Source organism: Vespa mandarinia, chromosome 3, assembly GCF_050613455.1.
Source record: "Vespa mandarinia isolate Hongniang chromosome 3, ASM5061345v1, whole genome shotgun sequence".
Taxonomy (NCBI): Eukaryota; Metazoa; Arthropoda; class Insecta; order Hymenoptera; family Vespidae; genus Vespa; species Vespa mandarinia.
The window spans coordinates 2,600,531-2,622,311 of record NC_140812.1 but is presented as its reverse complement, the minus strand read 5'-3'; the positions used below and the strand labels follow the sequence as shown (position 1 = coordinate 2,622,311).

Here is a 21,781-nt window from a genome sequence, read left to right as displayed (position 1 = left end):
CTCTATTCTTATCTATCTAAACTAACATAGTTTACAGTTAATATTTTATTTTAGACCGAGTAACGAACAAATTTACGATCGAATTAAAGATCCTATTTACGAACGCGTTAGATCAGGTGAATCAGGCCAATTTGAGAAAGAACAACAACAGCTAACGATGTTACGTTATCCTATGTCCCGCGCGGAACCACAAGTTCCTATTTACCGTCCTGGCAGACGAGTGATAACGAGACGAGCAAGTGAAGGTAGTGGAGGGACTGGGCAAACAAATGAATCAGAAGTTCCGAGTTATGGAAGTATAGATGCTCTTAGATTAAACGATCCAAGTTTAAGGTTGAGCATGGATTCTCGAAGAGACTCCTCACCAATCAGTAAGGGTAGTTTGTCCTCGTTTGATTCTAATTCGACCGTTACTGGAAACGAGTGCTCTGATGACTCTGTAATCATGAACAGATTACGTAAGAGTTTCGAACAAAAGGAAGAATTTTTACGCAGACCGAGTCATCCGATCGGATGGAATATCGCCGAGGATGCGTCAAGATTGCAACAAGGTAGTAGCAACTCGGCTGTTATTCAAAGAGAATTTTACGCGAGACCGCAAAAACTTCAAAGGCAAATTTGGCCGCCTAATGAGCAACAACAAAGGCAACAATCGCCTACGAGAAGAGTGGAAAATAAAAGTAATGGTAAATTGTCATTAACGAAACCGTCGAATCAAAACGTCCAAAGAGTGAAGACGGATATTGATTCTGAATCGGATTATACTAATACGCGAAGCGATCAGAATGATGATCGATCGAATCTTATTGACAGTCAACGTAGCATCAGAGATAGATTTTATTCCAGTCTTTATGAGAGCCAATTGGGCAAAGAAAATCATTTCGTTTATCTATCAACTAAAACTAACGATCAGGATAGATATAAAAACAGCAATAAATCTGTTTTCGTTAGCACCTTATCGAGAATTCATGAAAATACGTCGAACTTAGCAACGAATCAGCAACAACCTCAAGATCCTCGGAATGAATCACTTTCTGTACCATCTTCGCCAGGCCCAGATAAAAAAAATAATGACAAATTCCTGGTACCCCCGCAGGGACTACAAATTGTTTCTAGACGAGCGAAACAATTCGAGTCCGGTCGACTTCTTAGCGATGATGAAGAGCCAACCAGCGATCGAACTAATCTGTACAAAAGCGAGCTGTCTAGGTTGTCTAACAAACGAAGTGTACCAAATGTTGCTGTTATGAAGAGAGAGTTCGAGTCGAAAGCAGAATCACAAGAACCAAGAAGAATGCCTGGTAATAGAGAGAGCAGGTCGTTAGATTCCGGTAAGTATTATATTTCATTCTGAATGAATTAATGAATGACAACATGAATTGTTAGTACATTTACTTATTTATTTATCCGTTTATACGTGAATCTGATTCGACATATTACTATACAAGTAGTATATATAAATATTATGGCTTAGGAAAGGGATTGTCCGGGAACAGAATATTTCCTATAGGCAGCAAGTACATCCATTGTGAACCCCCTGCCAACTATAAAGAAGTTCAAGGTAGAATAAGACAAGCGGTTGAACCAATCAATCATTTTATTCATATTTTTTTTATTTATTTATTTATTTTTTTTTTTTAATTTTATTTATGATGGTGATCAAAATGCATTTTGATTAAACGTTGTCCATATTGTTTCAATGTTTAGTGTATACTAAGGAAAGTGAAAATTGATAATTCATTAAATACATTGTCTTAAATGATTAGACATTTATGGCTGTTATCATTAAAATAGAGAGGTCAATTACTTTGGAAAAAAAAGATATTTGATATTTGTTCTTTGCTATATGTTTTTTTTTGCAAATTTTATTTCAGTAAAATCATTCATCATAATAAACGTGAGTGATATTGTAGAAATAAAGTGTGCCATTATTAGTATGTGTGAATGCATGAGTAAAGATAAAATAAGCTTAAAGAAAATAAATAAGAGAGTCAATCAGCTTTTATTCGTGTAACAAGCATTACTATTACAGGTATACGTCGCTTTTTTATTTTTATTCAAGGTGTAAATCATAAAAATGTAAATTGTGAAAATGTTTATCGTTAGCAATGTTAATTAAAAATTTTACTTTAAGATACGGTCAAGGCTTAGAATATAGCATGAAAAATTCTGATTTCTGATTTTGAAAGTTTGTATGTATTGTTCAACAAATTTAATGTAACTAAATTTCCTCTTCAAAGATTGAATAACTTGTATCTGTTATTAATGCCAAAAATGATGAGAAACCATTTGTTCACTCATTTGATCTACTTTTACAGAAATACCAACGATGGAAATAGAAGCAGTTCATCTTAGGGCACGTAGTAATAGTGCAGAATCTTGGGAAACTGTAAACGGATCGCGTGGAAATATAAGACATACATGGCAAACAGAGCAAGAAGAGGAGAAAGACATTAGAAATGATAATAATAATGGTGATAGTAAAAACCAAAGCTATGCACAGTCTACTAGAAGTCAACTTGGTTAGTTGATTAACTTTCTTTACTTTCATATGTTTTTTGTATATCAATTATTTAAACTTATTCAATGAATGTAAATATACTTTTATTTTATCATAGCTTCTTGCGATGAAACATCAAACAATGGAGTAATCCTTAGACGACAGAAAAACGCACAATTAAGTGAGTATTTTTATTGTGTATGTTAATAAAATGATGGATTGAAAAAAAAAACGAAGTGCGTGACAATAATATTATATTATAGGTGATGAAGAGCGCGCTACGAGAAGAGTTTCCTACCTGAAAGCTACGTGGGGTGAACGAATGCACGTTGATAGCGATTTAGATCTTAGTGACACTGAACCTGTTCACGTTCTTAGAAGGTAAATACTTGTTTTGTTTTTAATTTTTTGATTTTAAATTCTATAAAGTATCTAACAAAAGGGAAGTAAAAAATGTATAATATTTAATTGATTTAATTAATTAGTATAAGTCAATTAATGTTTGATAAAACTAGGTGGACTCAAAATCTGGCTTATGTCACAACTTATCATCTTATTTATCCATTTTTGTATTTTTGCGAACATGCTTCAATAAGCACATTTCATCCTCCAAATCATTGTATACAGCTGAAATATGGTGCATGAAATTTACCGACACGAAAACCATTGTTCCTTTGGTGATGCTGTGTCAGGCAATTATATTTTCTTTTATTTCTCTTCGTGTAAGTACGTTTGAGTTTCAGTTATGTTCATATTTCCAGTGCACATAGACGATGGAGACCACCGTCATTTACAAGTGACATAGCACCGTTAAGACGAATCTTTGAGGATATGACGCAGTCTGCAAATCTTCATCGACATTCTCTTCGGTGAGGATGTAATCTTTTGTAGAAAGCCTTAAAGAAAGCATCGTATCTTTATTTTCTATTTTTCTGTTTTATTTTTGAGGCTATTTATGATTTATTTTCGTTGATTATGTATCAAACTAATAAACGAAACAATTTCATTATAATTTTCATTTTTGTAAATACATTCGATATTTCTTTTAATAATAAACAAATCTGTTTTCAGAATAGTTCTATGCAAGTAAAATGATTCTTTGTTTTTTTTATTCACGAATTATGATTGCTTTTAACTCTTTTCTTCCATTTTATTTAAATGTAATCTTTTTTTATCAGTACTCAGGGAAAACAACGACTATGTTTAGAAAGCTTTAAAAAAATCTACAATAAAACGATACTTTTTTTTTTATTTCGCGAAAATATTCGTTGTAATCCTTGGTTCTTTAGTAGAAATGAGCACAGCATTACCATTCTCCTTGAATAGTTTGGTCATGTCTATTCGTGAACTTTGTTTTGTTACAGATCTTTATATGTGTACAATGTCTTTTGTAAATCAATGTCTAGAATATTTGCTTTATGTAGGACATCTATATTCCAAGGTGACTCAAGAGGACTAACATTATTGTATCCAGATCAAATGGCTTTTTTATGTAATAACTTTATGTTTGAATTATTGTATATGTGAGTAATAAAACATTAATCATATAATATTTACAGCTTAAAATTCTGAATGTAACAAAATATACAAATAAATTGGATAATTACAGAATAAAAACTGTGAATTAATATAAGGTGATTGTTTCCAGTGATGTCATTTATATAATAAACATATATGTATGTGGGCAAAGCTTTTATATTATCAATCGTGAATGTGCAAAAATTGCAAGGATTTTATAATGTGCAAGTGTTTTATTGTATATATTTAATAACAAATGCTGTATATATGTACAAATGATATTGTATCTAATTTGAATTTTCAAGAAAGATCTAATGACACATTTTATTGAATGATCTTATTCAATCGATTCGTTCTTGTAAATAAAAATGTTTCACTTATGTATATTTTCAGTGACTACACAACATAATACTTTACATGTTGATTATCTATAGTTTATAAAAGTTCAAACGAATTGAAATGTGATATATATTTTTAATTATTTCAGTAACAGTATCATAAGTACTACGGATAGTGGCAACGAAGCTCCGAAAGAGGTTGAACCTATTGAACGAGAAGGCACACTTCACATCAAGTTCACAGTGCTCGATGGCAAGGTAAATGAAAATTTATTACTGTTTTATTTGACAATAAATCTAACAAATTATCGAATATATATTTCTTTATTTGTATATCGCAGCGATCTTCTGATCGTTCCTGGAAGCAAATTTGGGGTGTTCTTCGAGGTCCAATTTTATTTTTTTATAAGGATCGTCACAGTCAGGTAGTTAAAAAACTTGATTTAATCGTAACAAATAATACTTAAATACTCTAATTATTTTTATTATTTTACAGAGCCCTTCATCGGTTAACGATACTGAAGGTACTGTACAAAATATTGATGTAAGGTGTTCATTGGTGGATATTGCTGAGGATTATACTAAACGAAAACATGTATTACGAGTGGTGAATCCTACAGCAGAAGTGCTTTTACAAACAGAAGATGCAGCTTCGATGGCTCTTTGGCTAAGATCACTTCATAAATATGCTGCTACTGAAAAGCCATTGGTAAATTTATTTGTTAATATCTTGCTATTTTCGGAAAAAAGTATAGCATTTACGCGTATTAATATTTGTTAATATAACAATTCGTAGGATATTACCTCTAGTACTTTGAAACAACAAGCAGTACCACAAACTCCCGGACCAACAACACCCAGTGTTGCCTCTGTTCAAAATGCTAATCAAAGACTGAGTCCCTTACCCAGTCATAAAGGTATCAAGAAGTTAACATCTTTCAGAAATAGATCACCGACTGGGCAATCGCCAGTAAATAAAACAAGAAAGCCAAGTCAAATTGTAGAACCTCTTTCATCTCCAAAAACCAAAACTTGGAAGGGTAGAGTAGCTAAACAATTTAGAAGAATGCATGGTTCACCATCATCACCTACTGCACAATTGCCACCTGAAGGAGCTACATTTAAAGTGCCACTTGAACTTTGTCCATCGGTAAGAATATTTGTTTATAGCCAAATAAAATTTAATTAAATTTAATTATTCTTTCGTTACAGTCTTCCTTTTCGGAATTTGTACCTCTTATAGTTGAAATGTGTACTAGTATAGTTGAGGCACGTGGTCTTGAAGTTGTTGGAATATACAGAGTGCCAGGAAATACTGCTGCCATTTCTCAGCTTACTGAGAGTGTAAATAAAGGATTTGAAAACATTAATCTTCAGGTACGTGTCTTAATATTGCAATTTAGAATATAATACGAAGACAAATTAAATCGTTACATGTTGGTTAATTGCTAATTGTTTTTAATAGGACCCCAGATGGAGCGATGTGAATGTGATATCTTCTTTACTCAAGTCTTTCTTTCGACATTTACCAGATTCACTGTTAACTGCAGAATTATATCCCATGTTCATTGACGCGGATAAGATTGAAGATCCTCAAAGGAGAATGGCAACTATAAGGAAATTATTAAGAGATCTTCCAGAACATCATTTTGAAACACTCAAATACTTAATGTTACATTTGAAGAAAATTGTAGAACACAGTGAAGTTAATAAGATGGAAGCTAAAAATTTAGCTATTGTTTTTGGACCTACATTGGTACGCGCAAGTGGTTCAAGGGATAATATGGTTACGATGGTCACTGATATGTCTCACCAATGTAAAATAGTCGAAAGCTTATTAAATAATGTGAGTATAAAGTATTAAATTATTTTCGAATTAATCGAATACGATCTTTCTTAATAGAAATTTGCGATAAATGTATAAATATTTAATTATGATTTTTAGGTTGATTGGTTTTTCTCAGACGAAGACCTTGATGATTTAAGTAGACTTAGTGTAAATTTAAGTCTCCCAGCTGATGGTTGTGAGGTTGAACCAACATCTAATACAAATCATAATCTTCTTTTAAACAATATACAAAAAGTCGAAGGTATATTAATGGATTAACGATCTTTTCATCGAACAAAATATTTTTATTAGTCTTAATAGTACGATAATTAAATATGTATACATTTTTATTGTTCATTTTAATTATTTAAATTCTTTTTATGTAAAATATTATAAAATAATTTATAAATTACACAATTATTATTTTTTGCTAATTGCAATGCTTTTATTTATTTTTCTTTGTTTGATGTGCTATTATTTATTTTGCTTGCTTTTTTTATTTTGATAAAACAGGCATGCGTGAAATGGTATCAGCAAAGGACATTGTATCTTCAATCATATCTGCAGCTAATCGGAAAATTCAAAGAAGACGAAAAGGCCAGGACGAAGCAGAAAATGAAGAACATGATGAAGAGAAGGTTCATGTTATATATGTATATGTTATATGTAGAATATTGTTTTAATTTATAATTTCTTCAATTTGTATTGTTACATATAACTATATTTATTAATTAATTAAACAGGTTAAAATGAAGCATGAATCGGACAGTTCACCGACGATTCGACAAAGCATGGCACTTAATGAACGTCAATGTTCTGTCAGTGAAATAGTATTGATGCATGAAAACAAAAGTCACCTCAATCATTCTAATAATTCTTCCGAGCCGACTGATCGATCTTCAGCAACAAATAATAATAGTCCAGTAAGTGCTTCATCCTCTAGTCGATCCAAATATTCGAATCAACTTGTGCCTGCTATCTCTTCGAGTTCCGAATCTTCGAGACCTTTAAGCGAGGCTGGTTTGAATTGTGTGGATACAAACTCGATGACATCAAACGCATCCAATGAGACTAAACAGAGTAATGATGAGGTAGCTATAAGAACGTATGCCGGACTGAGTGCAACAACACAAGAAAGAATACGAAGGTTTGAACAGGAGACAAAGGCTATGTTGCAGAGAGATCAGCATCGCCAAAGACGCGAAGCAGAGAAGAGAGAAGAGGAAAGACGAAAAATAGAAAAGGAATGGCAAATGGCAAAACGAGAAATGGAAAATGACGATCTCTTAGATACTATAGTAGACAGTACAGTGATTCCTAATTTTCTATCCGAACGTCTCTCCAATATGAATCAGAGGTTGGCAGAAAAATCATTAGTGGATCTCCCCGAGAAACATGTTCGATCAAGATCAACGACGAGAATTACTCCGTTATCAATAGCTGTACAACAACAACCTACAGCGCGACAGAAAGCACAAGCTACTAATCAACTTACTAATGTATTAGGCGAGAAGATAAATAATGGTGTTATAAAAAAGTTTAAAACAGATAAAGAGGTGAGGCCAATGCATTCTCTTCCATTGTTCCGTTTAGTTTCATATATATGTTACATCTAGTAAAATAATTAACAACGGATATTGTGGAAATCTATTTTTTTCTTCTTTTTTTATCTTTCTTTTTTTAGCCGTCTTTAGAATCTATTTGCCTACCGCCTATTCGTTATGGCAGCTTGGATTCGTTGCATGAAGTACACACGCTTCCTCATTCTTCACCCTCGCCATCTCAACAACGGAGAGGACTTTCTGGAGATATCTCGGACGATGGTTAGTATTAAATTGTCTGTTTATTTGTTTTTTTCTTACAACTTTGTTCGATTTATCGCGGATCTGGTTTTCCTTTAGCGTATTTGATTTTTGGCACTACATTTAATCAGAATATCCTAAATCTATCTAATGTGCACACCTGTAAGTTCCAAGACTTTTTAGCAATGTAAACATACACATTAATAATATATAATAATATATTAAAATAAGGTTCTAGATTGATGACAAAAGTGAAGTATAATAATAAAGTGATAATATGTTTATAAATTTTTAATAATCTCAACTGAAAGTATTATAAAATCTTGTTAAATATGCGTCACAATATAATTGACGAACTGTGAGGAATGTAGTTTTACGTAAGGATTATATTATAAGGCAGGAAATTCGATATTAGAAAATTATCCCGTGTATTTTAATATGATAGAACTGTTACGTATAGTAATTTTTATTATTCTGCACAAAATAGCAAATTTTTTAAATCGTTTACTTATTATTGTTATGAATCGTAAATAAATGTGACGCAAACAATAGCTAAATGATACGCGCTTTCGTTTATCTGTCAATTTATTCTCTTTCTGTATTTTTCTCTTTGTAATCTCGCTTCTGATGGTCGGTGAGTGTAGCCGGATCATGTTTTCTACACTGGACTCAGAAGATTCTCACTATTAACAAAAAGCTTTCTAGGTACTTTTATCTCCTTCTTCACGTTCTTATAAAGCAACTTTTTTCAAGCAGACGAAAATGTATATCTAAGTTTTTGATCTCAAACACATTTATTTTTCTCTTCTATTATTATTATTATTACTTTTATTATTATTATTATTATTATTATTATTATTATTATTATTATTATTATTATTATTATTATTATTATTTTTTTTCTTTTTTTTTTTTTTTTTTTTTTTTTTTTTCTAATAATTATTCAGTTACAGTAACGCGAATTAGAAATCGCTTTGTTACAGCAATGTTACGATGCGTAGCATGTCATCGAAGCATGGTGTTACAGATTTTTTCCTACAACTTTTTTACTCATAATCTTACATAACGTACAAAGATGATTCTACGATCGACTCGTTAATAAATAGAATAAAACGTCTGGGGATAATTTTTTTATTAGAAATAATCACGCACATGCAACTATTCTCGGTTTGTGATAAGAGCGTGGCAAATTTAATACAATAATTCAATTTGTATTTAACATTTGCAGTTGTAATAATCGCACTACAATATTTTATTAAAAAGAAACAAATTTATATATGATAGAGTTTATATAATATGGAATATAACTAATAGTTTATTTATCAAATTACGTATAATCGTAGAGACAGAGGAGTCAGAGCTTACTTCGTTCGATTCTGCGTATAGTACGCACTAACAAAAATTCACATTATCTGGTTTATAGATTAGTATATAAACGTGCATGCAGGTCTAGAAATATTACTTTAAATCAATATTCGTCGATAAGACAAATAAACTATATATATATACATATATATATATATATATATACATATATATATATGTACATACATATATAGATATATAGATATGGATATATAGATATTTCGAAATTTCAAAATCGTTAAATATTTTGTACGCTTTTCGAAGCAACAAGCATCAAAGTATATCGTTTGCTGCCTGCTTGCTTGTTTGCCTGGCTGCTTACACGCCTGTGCTCTTATTTTGTCAAATTCCTGCCTTTTCTGCCTATTCGCCTCAGTCTACGATCTATTATCAGATTATTATACGCTTAAAAAATAAACGTGATTATTGAAATCAGAAGATTTAATCTTTCAAATTCTGTCGATAACGAGTAGAAGAGACAATAAACAAGTTAGAGAGAGAATACATCTCCGATTTCGATGATCTTATTTTGCGTGGAGAGGCGATTAAAAATTAAAAACAAAAAGTAAAGAAAAACAAAGTATCGGCTTGACTCGGACCGAGGCGGAAGGGTCTAATTGCAGAAAAAAAAAGATAGAAAGAAGACGAGGGATAGATTTATCGCGCCTCGTGATTCCATTCCTTCAGCAGCCATTCCTTCTTCGCACTCGGTTCCGATTATGACAAATCCGAATACGTTGAACGTATGTAGGCATACAGCAAGTCCGGGTTTTTGGTGCTACATATCGTCCCACCTACACGGTACCACAGGGTCCAGTGGCACCACCGCGAAGACATCGGCCTCATCATCGGCTGATCCAGCATCAACAGGCGTTAACAGTACCAGATCAGCATACAGATCATCAATCTCAGCAACAACAGCAGCACCAACAGTGCCAACAACAAACTCAAGAGCAACGAGCGAAACAACCCAGTCCTACCTACCACGACACCTTTCAGAGGTGCCAAGAGGGTCAGGCTCAGGGTCCGGTGCGCCCTCCAAGACTTTAAACAAATTTCTCCGAGGTAAATCCATCAGAGGACCACCGCAGAGCATCGTCGGTGTCCAAGGAGCTGCTGCTGACAGTTGCCTCATTCGAATGGCTTTTATCTTTTCTTCTTTTTCTCTTTCTTCTTTTTCTCTTTCTTCTTCTTCTTCTTCTTCTTCTTCTTCTTCTTCTTCTTCTTCTTCTTCTTCTTCTTCTTCTTCTTCTTCTTTTTCTTTTTCTTTTTCTTCTTCTTTTTCTTTTTCTTTTTCTTTTTCTTTTTCTTTTTCTTTTTCTTTTTCTTTTTCTTTTTCTTCTTCTTCCTTTTCTTTTGTTATATTATTTTTCTCTTATCATTATTGTTTTTTTCCATCTTTTATCCGTTGCTACACAATACACAAGCAAATTCTACCTTTTGTTTAAACTTTCATCCGCTTAAACCCCTCTTTCTTTCCGTCTCTCCTACCCAACCTTCCACCCTCTCCTACTCTTTCCTTTTCTTTCTCTTTGTATTTCTTACAAAAGTTTTTTACGAAATATCAATTTCTTCGGACTTCGAATTCTATACGACTTTTTTGTCCTCCAATTTCTTTTTTCACATGGATGTGCGCGGCGTGTATGTGTGTGTTCTCGCACTTTGTGTCAGTAGTAGCGATGAAGGATATGTGTGGAAACTAAAATACCAAAAAGAAAAGAAAAGAAAGAAAATAATATTACAGCGTTTTCATGAAACGCGCGATCAAGATCATTATGCAAAGATCGTTGTCGTGAAGTATTTTCGTGATTGGAACAAATAGTTTCATCGGTTTTTACTTTTGTCTCACTTATTCGGGAACTAATAATTATGTATAACTAAAAGAAGTACGCAGGTATGCGTTATATCGAATGCTTGTATTTAATGAAATTCGATGTAATGGTACAAATCGCTATGATTAATTATTATTGCCTGCCGTTGTTATTTATTAAGATTATGTTCTCTCTAGTCACATTTTATCATTATAAAATCATAAATTATAGTAAAATTTTTTTTTCTATTTTTCCTCTTTCTTTCAGTATTTGTGCTATACTACGAAGTTTGTTTTTTTTCTTTTAAACGTTTATATCGTTTACGTTGCCTTCCTGCTACGTTATTATCCTTTCCAAGTGCTTACATTTTTTATCATTTCACTAATGTTATTACACATCACTACTACTGCTACAGCTACTACTATTATTGCTATTCCTAGTGCTATTATTATTGTTGTTGTTGTTTTTATTACTATTATTATTATTATTATTATTATTATTATTATTATTATTATTATATTATTATTATTATTATTATTATTATTATTATTATTATTATTATTATTATTATTATTATTGTTATTGTTATTCTTATTCTTATTATTATCATCACTATCATCATCATCATCATCATCATCATCATCATCATCATCATCATCATCATCATCATCATCATCATCATCATCATCATCATCATCATCATCATCATTATTGTCGTTGCTATTTGTATTATTATTAATGTTATTGTGTTATTGTTATTATTAATATTACTCACATGATTATTACGTATTTCATTTGATCAATAGCAGGGAAAGAACGTTTCTTTGCTATTAGTTTCAATATTTCTTATCGCTATCTTATGATTATATGCATTATTATTATCGATATCATTGATTATACATAACATATATAAACATACATTGAAATGTGACAAATGCATAACTAATTAAAATTCAATACCACCAGGGTTCTATATATATATATGTTAAAATTTATATTATTTATTTACATCTCATTCGTTACATTTCAATTAATACTATGCATAAGTGTGAAGCTTATTTGTATATCGTTAGCTTCAATTGCGATGCGTCTGTAATGCGTGAAGTATAATTATGATTTATAATAGTTTTTTTGTAACTAATAGTCGCTCTTGCGTTTAATGACAATACTTAGTGATAATTACTATGCGAAGATCACGAATTTTGTAAATGTTTTTGTTGCTTTCGCTACTGTTATCGTTTGTGTTACTTTTATTTTTATCATTGTTCAACGTCATATTTTTATTATGTTTTCTCGTTATTACCGAAAGAATGTATTTTCACAGATAATCATTTCTAGGTACGAATAGAAGGCAATATTTCGTTTCTTTAAATAATTTGTATTTATTTATTTATTTATTTATTTATTTATTATCATGCAGAGTTCTTATAATAATCTACATTTCACACTCTAAGATAACTAAGCGGTGCTTTGAATGTTTTTCACTAAAAACAATTATTTATGTCATATATTGATTTTTATTGGAATTAATTTTTCTTTTCAGGTAGCGATTTATTGACTAGCCTTACGACAACCTTCGATCGTAAATGGAGGTCACTCGTAAATCCATCAAGTCAAATTATTCAAACGCCCGTAGAACCTGTACCTGTCAACAATATCGAAATTTCAGATGATCAAAAAAAACAAAAGGTGGAAGATCTGTCCGAAAAGAATCAACAAACAGAAAAAGTTTACCGGGATCCTAGTCTTCATAAATCATCGATCGATAAAAATCATTTTCTTCGAGTAAAAGACGTAAGATCATATTATATATCGTGTTTTATTTATATTCAATTGACAAAGGTATTTATTAATTTTTATTTTTGTACGACCTTAGGAGGCATTAGAAAAAGATACAGATTCAACGGTTACCGAAGTACATGATACAGAAGCAATGACTACGCCGGATAACGATCGAAATGCAATCAAATTGGAAACGAAAAACGTTCTTAATCATTTGAAAGAAACTAATGCGATAACGGATTCGACTAAAAAGGAAGATGACAAAAAGAAAGAAATTATTGATATTGCTCAAATTACTGCTACAAAGGAAGGAAATGGATCGTCGACTTTTCGCAAATCTAGTGATATGGAAAATAAAACAGAAGAAAAAAAGGTTCACGATCGAGAACTCGATTCGAATTATTCAAACAAATTAGAAAAATTCGAGATATTAACAAATACCGAGGAGAGATCACGATTGAAGAGATCCGAATCATTGAATAAGAGATCGGAAAATACTTTTTCTAAATTAAAAAGATCCGAAAGTTTAAACAAGCATTCCGAAAGATTAGCTTCACCGACGAATAGTAAATTAAAGCGTTCGGAAAGTTTAAATAAACACTCCGACAGATCCGAATCGCCTAATAGTAAGCTGAAGCGATCGGAGTCGTTGACTAAAACGGAGAAGACAGAATGTAATATCAGTAAAAGACGACAATCCGTTAGAAAGGATAGTGCTACGAAATTAAAGAGGAAAAACGGGATGCCGGAGAGATCAATCAAAAGAAGACACACGGTCGGTGGTACGAAGGACTTCGATAAAGTTCACTGGCTTGATAATAAATTACAATCGGAGGCAGAGAGAGTTGTTAAAAATGATTACAAGCCAAAGAAAAGTCAACTGAGAACAAGTTCACCCGATCTAAGTACCAATCGCGTCAACGTAACAGATACTAGTTTTTTGATCGAAGTCAGTTTTCGTGGTCCCAGTAATGTTGTTTTTAATGTTACTAATGCACGACCACAATCCTTGCCAGACGCCAATTTAGCGTCGAAAGTTTTCAAAGTACCTCTCGAAAGTCACGTCTAGGTACTTCTATTTTATTAAAATAATACCTGCCATCGCTTTCAATTGATAATGCCACGTGTAATTAATTGCTAAACGAGCCATATCAAATTCGATATCAGACATTGATCAGATATTTTCACGTAAACTCCGAATCGTCTAATAGTTATCAATTTGTTCAAAATATATTATAAATTTTTTCAAATTCATCGAATGTAGGTATGCAAAGCATATAAAAAATTACTCATCCGTGCCAAAGAATTTTGATATCAGTTTTTTAAAAAGTGATTCTTTAATCAACATTTTTTATCGCTTTTGTTCAAGGAATGAAATTAAAAATTTTAATAATTTTTATAAATTCAAATTGAATTCTTGATTTTGGATTTGCACGTGTATCACTTATCGTTTGCGAATGAATGAAATGCTAATACGCTGACCAAATCATTTTATGCTATTATTGTATTATGTTATGTTATATAAATTATATTATATTATATATTATGCTATAGCTGCATTGAGTATTAATGCAGTACGCATATAATGATATTCCGTTGGTAAAGAAATTTATTTGACTTTATAAGAGAAAACAAAGAAGTAATATAATATTTCTAAGAGAGCAAGCAATAATCTTGCTTCTGGTATTTATATCGTGTCAATTATCCAACACATCATATTTGTGAATTGTGATTGAGTAAATTTTTGTATATAAAGTATATATACATACATACATACATACATACATACATATATATATATATATATATATATATAATAAGCGGCCCGCACGAACGGTAGGATAGTTTTATACCGTGACGTCAATCTATCTTTAAATTTATATTTTAATAACCGATTTGCATATTTGTGAGCCTCTCGCATATATACGGTAGCGTTGAACTTGGCTTTGTTTCACAAGGTCCTTGTAAAGATATAATGTTTAGCATAAATAGCAGAATTTGTATGCATTTGTCTCTGTGTTGAAAAATTTGTACATATTACACGTACACACACGTTAAATCTATATAAGGGTAAATGATCTAGTGAAAGTATGAAATTCGTAAATCTTCGAAAATATTATCTTATACTTTTCCCATTCAAAAAAAATCTTGCTTTTAAAGCAAATAAAAAACTAGTTAATATTCTATATCTTCTCACATAAAAGTATACACCATGTGATAAAAATGATTACGCGTCAATCTATACACATATTATACAAATTGTTATACTATATTTTCGACGCGTATTGCATAGTTTGTAATCAAGATTATTTTAATCTACGTGCGAGACTGCTGTTATGGTATTTTATAGTCTAGTAAAGGCTTAAGTTTATATATATACCGAGAGAATAATATGGTAAACGTCTGTTCTAAAAATATATAAAGAAATTAATTTACAAAAGAGAACTCGAAGTTCTCGATAATATGCAAAGATAGGAAATGTTTTACAAATAATTTCAAGTTAATACATTTTAATCTTATGGAAATCATAAATACGCATGCTTTGGAATCAAAAAGGGAAGCTTGCAACAAGAATTTGACATCTACTGTTATATGTCTAAATCGCGTTCGCCATATAAAATCGACTATATTGCAGTTGTATTCTAAAAGACCAATGTACACAAATAATATCGCGTTCTTTAAAGTTAGTTTCATGTTAAGCTTTCACACAAACTACGTCATATATAAACACATATATTTTCGAAGTATGGTAAGATTTGTCTCTTGCCGATTTTTTTCACTTTAAATATTCTCTTAGAGGGGTTGTGCCCTTGATATACGCGCAGATCTGGCAATCACCTTGACGGTTATGTATCTCCAATAGAAAACAAACTCATTAATGCATTTTCTTAATCACACGCGAAAATTTTATCGACATTTTCGCATATGTGATTTAAGGAGACGAGTGACTGGGGACCAGAATGAGTACTCTGATTTACTCCAAAATAATTCGAAGGTTATAGAAGCAAAAATATCTACAAGTAGATTTTGAAACTTCTTAAGATCTTTATCGATTCTTGTCCTGCATTTTCGAGACATCCAAGAGCAAACATGAGTCGCTCAAACTGGCCCTTGAATTTCACTTATGTGGAAGTTCATGTTGAAGTAGCACTTAGGAATCAAGTGTAAATACAAATGTAATTAAATTTCGAGGGCCGACGGTATAATATTTATTACAAAACAATAGTATTTGTGATTGTGTTATTTATTAATTATTGCTTAAGTCTGTTGTTCGCAGAACTCTGTAACGTTGGACGGATAAAGGCATTAAATTTGTAAATAAAATCTTCCTATGAGAGACACAGATATCTTTAAGTTTTACTATTCAAGTGAATTTGTTTGAAATTCAAATATTATCCCGCCAAATATGGCGATCTAATATGGTCGTCGATTGAAACGTGGATTCGTCGTATACTCAAAACAATTTCAATTTGTAATTATAATTACGCGAGTACTATATTAATTTTATATACTTATATTATTTTAGAGTGCAATAAATTGATTTGTCTGCATTGTTCGATAAAATTATTGTTAAGAAAGCAGACAAAGTAATTGTATATACACTTGGGACAATTACTCGCCGATATTAAACTGATCCTTCTCGTTATTAAGTATCTGTAACAGGGGATAGATTAAAATGAATGTTATACGTAATGATGCGGCTCCGTCAAGAAGACGAGCTAGAAGTAGAAGATGGGGAAAATTAGGAGAAATAATAGCAAATGTTTTGCCAAAATATCGTATGTAAAAACTTCTTTCATTTTTGTAAATCGACCAGAAGAACGTATCATATATTAATTAATTTTTCATCGATAATTCAATAGGCTTTGATTTTGGAATTAGAAAGCCATTGGTTGATTTATGCCCCTCGAATTCAAATACTTTGAAAACTACAACCTATCGCACGTTAAAAAGTGCATCCACGTCGTCTTTTCTCCCAAGTTCAACTCGTAAAGGAAGTTTAGGGTAATCAAAAGTTTAATCATAATCTTTTTACATGTTTTTTTTTATACAATAAGATTTCTTTATAATTATTTCACATATAGATCAAATGCCACGAGAACGCCAGGAAGCAACACTTCCACGGAATCTTGCGTAATACTTGGTAATTTAATAAAAAACTATACAACAAAGTGTGAAATATATTAATAATATATTCTAAGATTTAATTTAATTTTATTTTGTATTTTACACCATATTTCTCTCTCTCTCTCTCTCTCTCTCTCTCTCTCTCTCTCTCTCTCTCTCTCTCTCTCTCTCTTTTAAAAAAATAAATTATTTTAGACATATAGCCAATTCCATCCGGCGGTCAAGTTTTAGAACTAATTATAGTGTATCTCTTGACAATATATAAACATAACATTCATATACGAATAAATGCTTATGTACATATATACGTAAATATATGCATACAGAGTTCTATATATACATATATAAATGTTGCCTATCGTTAGGAGTATTTAAATGTTTCAAATCATCTGATTACACAATGTAGCAGTAACATCCGGACGTGGCGAAGCAAGAGGAGAAATCGGAATAGCTGCAATAGATATTCATCATTCACATTTAATTCTTTGTCAAATGAGCGATTATCAGACATATATTAATACCTTAACAAAAATTTATATATTTAATCCAGTGGAAGTCAGTATGATAATAGTAGCGAATTATGAAATAATATAAGAATATATTTACAAGATATATAATAATTTTAGATTCTCATGCCCGACACTATGTGCAATGAAAGAAGAAACAGGAATAAACTGTATTGTTCTATTAAAGACAAGTTTCCTAATCTATGCATCACTCCGGTATCAAGAATTCATTTTAATGAATTTATCGGATTGGAACGTGTAAAAACTCATTGTGCGAAAGAATATTCGACGGTGGAATTATTTTTGAAACAAAAGTAAATATCAAAATTTGTCTGTAAAATATAATGAAATTAATATAATTACAAATATTTAATATCTAATATCTAATATTGTAGATATTATGCATTAGCATCAGTATCAGCTTTATTGAAATACATCGAATTTATTCAACATATCGTTTACGCACCAAAATCGATCAGAATTGAGTTTCAAGGCTCACCCAATACTACTATTATAGGTGATTACAATATAAAAATCAAATATTTGTATATTCCGTATTTATATTTAATTTTTTTCCCGTTTTATTATAGACATAGAAAGTGCACAGAGTTTAGAATTAGTTGTGTCTCAATGTGGTCAACCAAATGCTAGCCTCTTGAGTTCTATGGATCATTGCGTTACACCAATGGGTAGAAGACTTTTAAGAGCATCTATTTTACAACCTCTTTGTGATGAGAAAATGATAATAGAACGTCAAAGTAGCATTACTGAGTTAGTGTCGAATCGCTCATTATGCAATCTCGTTCAGGTAATCAATTTCTATTGGATATATTATTATTATACTCGTGACGATAATTATAATTATTTATTGTACAATCGTGCTTTTTTCTTTAGCCTTTTATAAGAAGATTATATGGCGCGGATCGTCTTTTGAGTCTCTCTATGATGACTTCACAACACAATACTGTACAAAATGCAGAGAGAAATTTAAATTATGTGCTTCTCTTAAAAAATTCCCTTGATATTGTGCCAGAATTGCGAGAAGCACTTGAAAGTGCTCGAGCTCTATTTTTTACTAAAGTTCGAAAAGTATTATTTTTATTTAAATGTTATGATTTTAATTTGATTATTACGAACGACTTTAGATTTATTTTGATACATATTTTCAGAATTTAGAGAATTCACAATTCGAAATAATGAAAAATAAAATTCTAGAAATAATACATCCTGATGCAAGATCTCTAGTAGGATATACATCATCGAACATGCAACGATGTTTTGCTATTAAACCAGGCATTAGTGATTTATTGGATATTGCTCGACAAACATATTGCGAACTTATAAGTGATATGAAAAGTCAGTATGATCGCTTATTAAAAATACACTTTAAAGCATTTAATATTTATTCTTCCTTCGTATAACATGATACTTTTCCTAATATTTCTTCAGCTCTGGTGGAAAACTTAGCGATACAATATAAAATGAATTTATCACTGGAATGCAACTCATCTTTAGGATTTTATATTTTAGCAGAAATATCTCGACATTCGGATTTCCGACCCTCCGATTTATCATCGGAATTCGTTCAAGTAAATAAATTATATAGATGCTTAAATTCTTACGTATCATTTTTCATGTTCACATTTTATTTTTAAATAGGTACAAAAAAATAAAAACACCTATTCTATGACAACAAACAAATTATTAGTATTAAGTCATCAATGTAAAATTGCTTGCGAAGATCTTCATATAATGAGCAACACGTAAGTCTTTTTTAATAGCATGTTAAATAAAATGATTTAATATACAAATCTTTCTCTCTCTTTCTCTATGTATTATATTAGTGTAATATAAAATTAAAATGAAAATTGCAGAATTTTAAATGATTTGCTTGTAAACATTCGCGATCACATCGGCTGTCTTTATCAACTAAGTGCTGATGTTGCAGAATTAGATTTAATAATCTCTTTAGCTCATATCAGTTCATCTCCTGAATATGTACAACCAATTTTTGGACCAAGATTAGAACTTATAGATTCATTACATCCTATAATGGGAATATTCGGAACAGAACGACCTGTACCTAATGACGTGGTATAAATTTTAATATAAAATATCTCATTGTGTTAATATACTTAGTAATTTTAATGATATTATAGAGAGCATCGATACCTTACAATCATCATACCATAATTGGACCTAACATGAGTGGTAAATCAATTTACTTGAAACAAATAGTTTTATTACATATTATGGCACAGGTAGTACATAGATATATAATATATAAATATAAATATAGATATATAATTATTAAATATTTTATTTATTAATTATAATTAAATCATTTTTTTTTAGATTGGTTGCTACGTTCCAGCAAGAAGAGCGGAATTTAGAATTACCGATCGTATATTTTGTAGGATATGTTTTCGCGATGACATAGAATGTAATGCTTCCACATTTGTTGTTGAGGTAGATAAATAATTCGATTTAAAAATCGTTATTTATATTATATGCATAAAATGAATTAATTAAATTTTTTTCAGATGAAAGAAGCCCAATACATTCTACAATCAATTACATCTAAATCATTAGTTATCTTAGATGAGCTTTGTAGAGGTACCACCGTTGAAGAAGGTTCATCTATTACGTGGGCAATATGCGAAAAACTATTAATTACCACCGCGTTTACTTTCAGTGCGACGCATTTTCGTTATCTCACCAAATTAGCTGAAATATATTATAATGTTACGAAGTACGTTATTTTTTTCTTTTTCTTTTTTTAATTCTTTTAAAATTTATTTCTAGAAATACTAATATACTAATTAATTAACAGTCATTGTTTCAAGACTGAAACTAAATACATAGAAGGTTTAGACGAAGCTCGATTAATATATACACATAAATTAATGGTAGGTGTAACTCCTACAGATAATTATGGTATTGCATTAGCCGAAGTATCAGGTCTTCCAGTTTCTATCACTACCAAAGCTCGAGAATACGTAAAAAAAGAAGTTACAATAATAAAAGTAAGAAGATAACAATAATCAAAATGATTTTTAATAAGAGGTTAAAATATTAATCATTGATAATTATGTTTATTACTTTTAGAGAGATGATTATTTTATGGAACCAAATTCATGGGAGAAGACATGTTATGATCGTGTTGCAGAAATGTATAAACTCATAGAAAATAACGAATTCAATCGTAAAACTATCGTCGGTCTTATACATGAACTTGATGTTTGTAACACAGACGAATTTAAAAAAATGCAACAAGAAGACAAAGATTTGTGCAAAGCTTTGGAAACTTTTGAATCAGTTCAAATGTCTAATTTAAATTGGCACAATATAGAGCTCTCCCCTACAAATCGAGAAAATGATATAACAATTTATTTCGACGTTAATACAAATGTTATGATGAAAACAAATCTGACAAAAGATACAAATATAATACAGAATTCAAATAAACAATTTAGAGGTGTTACTGATGAAAATCAAAAAGAAATATTAGGAGAACAATCTTGGTTCAGAAAAGATATTGACTTAAATACAATTAAACAAAATCCGAGCTATGTTACATGTTCGACACATACGTCTCCTTTTAAAATAAATGAAGCGGGTCGCAAGTTAACAACTTTGATAAATACAACTTCTAAACTATTGTATAATTCGGATGAATCACCGAAAAACCAAACAGATTCGAGCACTTCTAAAAGAATATCCTCCTCTTTACAATTTGAAAAATCGAATAACGTCGATAAGAAAAATTCCTTATCCAGTCAAACTATATCAACGATGTCCCCATTAATTTCTTTCAGATGTTCACAAGTTTCTCAACTTCATAAATATTCTTTAATGGAATCAGATTTTGATCCTTCTTTGTCAAGAGCGTCTACCTTGACAGATATAGCAGAGATTAATACTTGTAAAGAACAAATAAACATTTTTAAGAATACTGAAAGTAACAAATTTGAAAAATTAGAATTTTCCTAATAAAATAAATCGTGCAAACGATACCATTAAAATTAATAATAATAATTGAAGTAAAATTTGTATTTATTATATACGATTTCAATATAATTAAACAATATTGTAATTAAATAATACATAATTGCAGTTTATTTATTATTGAAAAAAACTAACCTATATTTAATTATCATTTTATTCATATTATGTATTTTTCTACTTTCTCTAAAGAGAACT

The 21,781-nt window shown here is 30.7% G+C and overlaps 2 protein-coding genes across 11 annotated transcripts in view; both read left to right on the top strand.

Moving 5' to 3' along the window:
* RhoGAP19D (Rho GTPase activating protein at 19D) overlaps window positions 1-16,289 on the top strand; it is a 29,448-nt gene extending 13,159 nt beyond the window's left edge. For 5 of the 10 annotated variants that reach the window (XM_035882399.2, XM_085655827.1, XM_035882401.2 and 2 more), the window contains 18 exons: window positions 55-1,331; window positions 1,475-1,561; window positions 2,319-2,522; window positions 2,619-2,681; window positions 2,764-2,881; window positions 3,262-3,369; window positions 4,506-4,614; window positions 4,698-4,781; window positions 4,853-5,065; window positions 5,153-5,506; window positions 5,569-5,733; window positions 5,822-6,202; window positions 6,302-6,446; window positions 6,698-6,822; window positions 6,928-7,740; window positions 7,869-8,007; window positions 12,706-12,956; window positions 13,039-16,289. In XM_035882399.2, the coding sequence (XP_035738292.2) occupies window positions 55-1,331; window positions 1,475-1,561; window positions 2,319-2,522; window positions 2,619-2,681; window positions 2,764-2,881; window positions 3,262-3,369; window positions 4,506-4,614; window positions 4,698-4,781; window positions 4,853-5,065; window positions 5,153-5,506; window positions 5,569-5,733; window positions 5,822-6,202; window positions 6,302-6,446; window positions 6,698-6,822; window positions 6,928-7,740; window positions 7,869-8,007; window positions 12,706-12,956; window positions 13,039-14,013 (5,611 nt within the window). In that variant the 3' untranslated portion in view covers window positions 14,014-16,289. Of the gene's footprint in view, window positions 1-54; window positions 1,332-1,474; window positions 1,562-2,318; window positions 2,523-2,618; window positions 2,682-2,763; window positions 2,882-3,261; window positions 3,370-4,505; window positions 4,615-4,697; window positions 4,782-4,852; window positions 5,066-5,152; window positions 5,507-5,568; window positions 5,734-5,821; window positions 6,203-6,301; window positions 6,447-6,697; window positions 6,823-6,927; window positions 7,741-7,868; window positions 8,008-10,102; window positions 10,417-12,705; window positions 12,957-13,038 lie in introns of those variants that run through there. The other 5 variants (XM_035882404.2, XM_035882409.2, XM_035882405.2 and 2 more) reach the window with 5 other exon arrangements.
* Window positions 16,290-16,432: 143 nt separating this feature from the next.
* LOC118448651 (mutS protein homolog 4) lies at window positions 16,433-21,592 on the top strand. The gene is made up of 17 exons (XM_085655833.1): window positions 16,433-16,723; window positions 16,808-16,949; window positions 17,030-17,088; window positions 17,479-17,627; window positions 17,699-17,892; window positions 17,974-18,095; window positions 18,169-18,386; window positions 18,473-18,667; window positions 18,748-18,934; window positions 19,028-19,167; window positions 19,238-19,341; window positions 19,453-19,672; window positions 19,738-19,839; window positions 19,934-20,047; window positions 20,122-20,330; window positions 20,412-20,604; window positions 20,687-21,592. The coding sequence occupies exons 1-17, from the start codon at window positions 16,621-16,623 to the stop codon at window positions 21,569-21,571; spliced, it is 3,336 nt and encodes a 1,111-aa protein (XP_085511959.1). The 5' UTR covers window positions 16,433-16,620; the 3' UTR covers window positions 21,572-21,592.
* The last annotated feature ends 189 nt before the right edge of the window (window positions 21,593-21,781 follow it).

Coding starts and splice junctions, on each gene's coding strand:
- LOC118448651 (XM_085655833.1), top strand. CDS start 16,621: ATGAATGTTATACGTAATGATGCGGCTCCGTCAAGAAGACGAGCTAGA. Junction 18,668..18,747: donor TTTTTACTAAAGTTCGAAAA/GTATTATTTTTA, acceptor ACATATTTTCAG/AATTTAGAGAATTCACAATT. Junction 20,048..20,121: donor CTTCCACATTTGTTGTTGAG/GTAGATAAATAA, acceptor AATTTTTTTCAG/ATGAAAGAAGCCCAATACAT.